This window comes from Lathyrus oleraceus, chromosome 5 (genome assembly GCF_024323335.1).
Source record: "Lathyrus oleraceus cultivar Zhongwan6 chromosome 5, CAAS_Psat_ZW6_1.0, whole genome shotgun sequence".
Classification (NCBI taxonomy): domain Eukaryota; kingdom Viridiplantae; phylum Streptophyta; class Magnoliopsida; order Fabales; family Fabaceae; genus Lathyrus; species Lathyrus oleraceus.
Genome location: NC_066583.1, coordinates 275198485 through 275205247, shown reverse-complemented (window position 1 = coordinate 275205247; position 6763 = coordinate 275198485). Strand labels below are relative to the sequence as shown.

The 6763-nt window shown below is 39.8% G+C and overlaps 1 protein-coding gene across 1 annotated transcript; it reads left to right on the top strand.

The window, feature by feature from the left end:
• Positions 1–264: 264 nt before the first annotated feature.
• Positions 265–1367, top strand: LOC127088138 (thaumatin-like protein). Its single transcript, XM_051029057.1, has 2 exons — positions 265–351; positions 464–1367. The coding sequence occupies exons 1-2, from the start codon at positions 291–293 to the stop codon at positions 1165–1167; spliced, it is 765 nt and encodes a 254-aa protein (XP_050885014.1). The 5' UTR covers positions 265–290; the 3' UTR covers positions 1168–1367.
• The last annotated feature ends 5396 nt before the right edge of the window (positions 1368–6763 follow it).

Sequence of the window (6763 nt, the reverse complement as noted above, 5' to 3'; positions counted from 1 at the left end):
AACCACATACTTTAATTATTGAAAATAATGTAAAAAATAGATTTTTTCTTAAATTAGAGAGTATTAATTAATTTATCTAATTTATTATTAATTAATCTATCTTTAACTTAAGCAAGGATATTAAACGTGATGGAGAAATTTTAGAAGTAGTGTGCTGCGTGGAAAGCGATGAAAGAGCACCCACGTTCGTTTCTCTTCACCACCATCTCACATACATTATATATCACTCACTTCCACACTCCAGAAATCACCATAGAGCTACCACAAACCGTTCCACTTTCCAAAACCCTATGACTACTTCCTTGCTTTTCTTCTGCTTTCTACTCTCCACCATCTCTGTGATAACCACAGGTACTCTTCTATCTAGTCTTTGTTTTGTCATGCACATAGTGGTCTAGTTTTATATATATTATATTCTTACGTTCAAATTCTTACGTTATACTGTGTTGGTATGATATATCAGGTGTTGTTACAGATGGGAATGGAACAGGAACACAACTAATAATTGTAAACAACTGCAAAGAGAGTGTATGGCCAGGAATTCTCAGCAATGGAGGACAACCTTCAATTAAAGGAGGTGGATTCCACCTTCCAAGCGGCGAACAAGTTGTTCTCCATCTCCCTAACCATTGGGCCGGTCGAATCTGGGGGAGACAAGGCTGCTGTTTCGACGAAACAACCGGAAAAGGCACGTGTCAAACCGGAGACTGTGGAGGCCAATTGAAATGCAAGGGAACTGGCGGTGTTCCTCCAGCTACACTTGTTGAAATGACACTTGGAACCTCAGAATCACCTTTGCATTACTATGATGTTAGTTTAGTTGACGGTTTTAACCTTCCTATGTCAATGAAGGCTGTTGGTCTTGGTGTTGGTGGTGGTTGTGGTGATGCTTCTTGTGGAGCTGATTTGAACGGTTGTTGTCCTTCTTCACTTGTTGTCAAACATGATGGGAAAGTTGTGGGGTGTAAAAGTGCTTGTTTGGCTACAAAATCTGATAAGTATTGTTGCACTGGTGAATTTGCTGATCCAAAAAGTTGCAAACCAACTATGTTTGCTCGTGTTTTTAAGAGTGTTTGTCCTCGTGCTTATACTTACGCTTATGATGATTCAACTGGGCTTATGTCTTGTTTGGCAAATCGGTATGCCATTACATTTTGTCCTCCATGATGTTTTGTTTTTTAGTAGTCTTTTGGTCTTTATTCTTCTGATATGTCATTGAGACATTTTTTGTTTTTGCAATTTTAAGGTTAGTGATTTGTAGGGTTATGTCGTCTGGAATTTTGAGTTTGTCATGTAAGATGTTCAATTATTTAAATTGTTAGATTGAGCACCTAGCATTGATATTTATATACGTTCAAGAGTTCATTTCATCTTATTATGCTTAGTTAATAAGAGCCTTTTTAATGGTGCAACTCATCCATGATTTTTTTGTCTTATTCCATCACATCTTCTTTAAACAATCTATTTAGTTTTTTTTTCTTTCTTAAATGGTGCAATTTTGAAAAAACTCATATTAGACCTCACATATAATGACGTCGTCTACCTACAGTACTTCATGGATCTCAAGCAGATCCATGAGTACAAGATGGGGACAGATTGCTTGGTCTAACTGTATTCGAAGTTGAGAGAGGGATGTATGTGGAAGACGAAGCAGGTCATTGGTAGCGTGACACTACTGACGATAATAATTATTGGTCTTTGATTGTTTTTTTTTAATTTTAATTTCATATTTGCAAAGACATTACTGATGATTCGTGTGTTCCAAACTTTTTTATTTCAGGCTTGGATGCTCTAGCATTTCCCACACATCTTTGGTTGGGCGAAGGTGCCTGAGTATACTCAGGATATGCCACGTGCTACTGCTTTATCCCACTCAGAGGGAACTGTCGCACCTCAGAAAAATGATAGCACAACTTAACAAAGCGGAATCGCATGCTCGCGGGATGGAATGAACAAAGTCGCCACCGAAGTTTATTTATTCCAAAAAAGGAAAGGGGAAATATCGATAAAACCCAAGAAAGAACGACAATCATATTGACCGTCATAACCAAATCAGGGCTCGGGAGTCGATTCCGTAAGGGGAATGTATTAGCGTTGTTGCTACACGAAAAATACAGAGTCCAAAAAAGAAATGAATGCAAGTATAGATGTACTAATGAATCATTGCATCAAGAAACAAATGGATGACTTTAAATGAGCATGGATCCAAGAGTTAAGTGAGGTATGAAACCAAATGGGCACTTGGTCAACAAGACATGTGCCAAACCCCAAAGATTAAGGCATGATCATGCTTGATCAGATGCCTCAAGATAAGTGATTTACCATGTAAGTGAAAGGGTATACCAATATCATAAACTAAAAAGTTAGGGTTTGAGTAATTGATCCACCTCAAGTTGCTGAAAAAACTCTAGTTTCCACTAGGTGTAAGCACAAAGCCACGAATTCAAGTTACCTGCTTCCTTGTGTTGGTCCATGCTTATACAGATGGAACGAATGCTTATGATGATATGCAAATGATTAGGTTAGTGACCTAACTAAATATTATGAAGGGTATGGTGAATTTTGGGGTATGACAGTTGCCCCTATTTAATTTTCTCGGACCTGAATGTATGGATAGCAATAACTTTCATACATTCAAGGTAGGAGGGGATTAAATACTAAAATATCAAAAAAAAATCCACCAAGAACAAATGAAATGTGAAGATAGGTCACAAAGAAATTCTCTACTAGGGTATGAAATGAACAAACCAGCTTTTGTGTAGGGCAACTGTTGGGGATTCGAATATTATTTGGGTAGATGGGTATTTATTGTAAGGGCAAACTGTCATACAACATACGATCATAGGTTTCGATGATGACAAATGACCACCATGGATGAATCGGCATTGTCGATTCCACCTCTACAAAACAAATGCAACATATCACCTATCATATCTGTCATTCGGTGAACTGACTTGGGGTATTTTGCTTTTTATCGCAATGTCGCGGATAGCAAGAGTCGCCACCGACTTTTCTTTTATCCAATAAGGAAAGGTGGAAAAGAACAGGAAAGACCTCAATAGATTTTGGGTTCGGGAGGTACATTATACAAAGGGAAGGTGTTAGCACCCTTTGTATCCATGGTTATCCATGGGCTCTTAATTGCTGGATCACTTATATTTTTGTCTGAAAAGTGTTGGTGAATTGCTTAAAAAATGTTTGAAAGAGAGTTTAACTTTGTAATGATTCTCGTATGAATGTATACAAAGTGTTTATCTCGTTTGATTTTGAAAGCGGTTTAGAAAAGGTATAACTTGGTAATGATTCTAGTGTGAATGTATACCAAGTGTGACGTGTGAAAAATGTTTTAGGTTGTGAGTCAGCAATTAAGAGTTATACCTATCCGAGGTCTTTGTGGGCATTTCCTATCCTGAGGAGGGTAAAACTGTCCTTACTATTGAGAAGTAAGTAATTTTATCCTTTGGATATAAAGGGACATCGTAGGGTCATCGCTTGGTCATTGAAGGCAACATTTGTAAGGATACCTTAGCATTCAGAGGGACGATCATCATTTAACCATAGGCTACACCGAAGGGTCATCGAGGGGCAAAATCATTCGAGGGCAACATCCGAGGGACTATAATTTATGTTATGATGATTTAATCCGAAGGGTCTTTGCTAAGTGTATCCCCACGTTCGCGGGACATGACCGTAATACCGTAATACCGTAAGGCAACAAAGAGAGGTCCAAGGTCACATATTCAAAGGCCATGTTTTACAATTAAGTATTTAAGATGAATTTCCACATTAAAATTAATTAGGCAATTAGGATGAATCTCCCCATTAAAATTAATTAGTTCGGAATCCATCTCCATAAGGGTATCCCTCAAATAAAGTGGAATACCTAGCAAGCCACCTTCTTCGGGAGGATGTGAGCCCTTACAAAATTCCGCAAACAGGTCAGAATACCAAATGGGGTGCAATCAAGAGTTGCACCAAAGCAGTAATAGTATCAGGTAAACAAAGCATGGTTATAATAAAACAGGTCAGATGGGCAAAGATCAAAACAGAGCGAAAAACAATGGCATCCATTACAACAATTCAAGGTATCCAGGCATACTTAAGTCCACATGCAAAACCTCAAATATATTTATGAATTCAATTATGGTATCACATGTGAATTCGGAACATAAAGCGGCGATAGTAACGCAAACCTGTTTGCAATTGAATTGCAACCTTGAATTGGTCGATCGGATCGAATTGAGCGGTGCCGCCGGCTTTTCCTTCAGGGTTTCCTTTAGGGTTACTCGGAATAAGTTAAACAGTAGTCCTGAACACTCCACCACAAGCCGGTAGGATTTGTTCTTGGATTCTTCAACTAAACAACAAATTAAAACGAAGGAAATAAACTAGATCCTAACGTAAGGTTAGATCCGGTAAAAAGGTACACAATAGTTTCCGTTGTAGAAACTATTGTGCGAAAAGAATTAACTAAATGCTAAAAAGGAAATAGGAAATTGCAAGGGAAATAGTGTAGAACTCGTAGGAAAAACAATGCCTAAGCTGCTGGAAAAGAAAATATGCAAAAGCGAAAACGACAAAGGGAAAAATGTGGAAAAGCTTCGGGGCCCCTTTTGGTTTTGCAAGTAGCTATTTATATATGCTTCAGTAACCGCTTCCGCTGCCAAAAAGGTCTTCAACGTGCATAAAAGCATGGCGTGGATATAGGGCTCAACACTCCCTCAACGCTCAACGTCTCTGAGGTGTTCTTTGCGCCAAAAATGTAGGGGAATGGTGTGACGTTCGTCACACCATGTGTGACGTCCGTCACAGGGGTGTGCAAGGCGTGACGCTCGTCACAGCCTCTGTGACGCTCGTCACAGGTGCAACACCTGTGTTCTTGTACTTTGGGCTGGGCTTTGCTATTTGGTTCGTTTTCTCTCCTTTTTGCACCTCTTTTCCTCCATTTTTACTTGTGCTTCCAAATAAGCCACCTGAGACAAATAGGAAGAAAATACCGCGTAATATCTAACAACATAAAGTGAACTGAAATAAATAATGATAAAATTTAATTGAATTAAGTCCTAAAATATGATATAATTTCATGTTATCACTAGGCGAGCGTGTAGCGAACAGGCCAGTTTGGGTCATTCGTGAGCTGGGCCTTCGTTCCTTTAAGATCAGTGTCATAAAAATGAGTCGGAGTGCCCTGAAAAAATGTCTTGAAATATTAATGGGCAAATTTTGGGGTATGACAGCTGCCCCTGTTCAATATTCTTGAACCGAGAGAGTCAGAATGGTATGTACGCCATTCGTGGTCTGGAGGTGGAAGATTATTGAACACTTAGAACGCCCCAAAAATTTGCACTTGTCAATTAGTTAGTCTTGATGGAGATGGGCTTAAAGATGCCATCTAGGAAGTTTGATGATGAGAGCTTCAGAGTGCGTCGTACGTTAGAAGATATCTGAAGTCACGGGTGTCACTGGGTCATACGCTAGACCGTATAGTGGGTCATTCATTAGGCCGTCGACTTCCCTGGGGATTTAGAATGGGTCATACGCCGCTGGGGATAAAGGATCAGAATGGATCGTACGCTAGATCGTATCTGAGTTGCGGAACGAGCCGTCCGTTAGGCTGTATCGTTACTGGGGGTGAAGGATCAGAATGGATCGTATGCTAGATCGTATCTGAGTTGTAGACTGAGCCGTCCGTTAGGCTGTACCTGATGATGAAGGGGGGGGGGGTAGTCATACGCCAGACTACACTTCAGAATGTACCGTACGCTAGGTAGCATTTGAGGGGATGAACATCCAAGCGGGTCGTAAGCTAGACCGTCTCTGAGTAGCAGGACGAGCCGTCCGTTAGGCTGCATCTGATAATAAAGGGGTAGTCATACGCCAGACTACACTTCAGAATGTACCGTACGCTAGGTAGCATCTGAGGCCTTGAAGGTCCAAATGGGTCGTATGCTAGACCGTATTGGAGTTGTTGAAGGTCGGAATGGATCGTACGTTAGATCGCATCTAAGTTGAAAGAGTCATATGTTGAGCTGAATCAGAATGAACCGTATGCTAGGCTATATCTGATAGTATTTGTATATGTTGTATTTGCAATAAATGTCTGGGATGGGCTTATAGATGCCATCGTTAGGAGGATGTCAGAATGAATGTTGACATGGAGTATATCTGAAAGATGTAGTTGAATCCTGAACGTAATGGACCTTTGTTTTGACTGTATCAGGGGAATAATTAATCTGAAAAATAAAGTTAGCTTCATGCCATGTCATGATGCATGAGATGTTTTATGCTTCCGAAAATAACTGCGAACGATGTATGCATGCGTATGCTGTGAAATGATGTAATGAATGAATTATGCATCTGAAAAGTCCTTCCAGAGGACTCTACTGGGGAAAATAAATCTCAATCTTCTGGTTGGGAGATACTGGTATCGATGACCCTTTCTTAGCCGGGGATGCTTGATTTTTGTCTGATGGTAAAAATGTTCAACAGAAGCCTGGCTGGGGGTGGAAGAGATGACCCATTTGTCTAGTAATGCCACTCTCTTCTGGGAATGACTGGCTTTGCTGGGGGATAGGATTAGCAATGGATTCATTGGAAAGCATGATTAGACCTTCTCCTCGATCCTGAAGTCTAGTAGTAATCGCTATTTCTATTTTATGCACGCATTTTTGGTAAACATCGATCATATCCAAATGCATATATTAATTCGAATTAAATCAATGGACGCTTATGCAAACAAAACAGAGAAAGTAAAACAAAAGCA

Coding starts and splice junctions, on each gene's coding strand:
- LOC127088138 (XM_051029057.1), top strand. CDS start 291: ATGACTACTTCCTTGCTTTTCTTCTGCTTTCTACTCTCCACCATCTCT. Junction 352..463: donor CATCTCTGTGATAACCACAG/GTACTCTTCTAT, acceptor ATGATATATCAG/GTGTTGTTACAGATGGGAAT.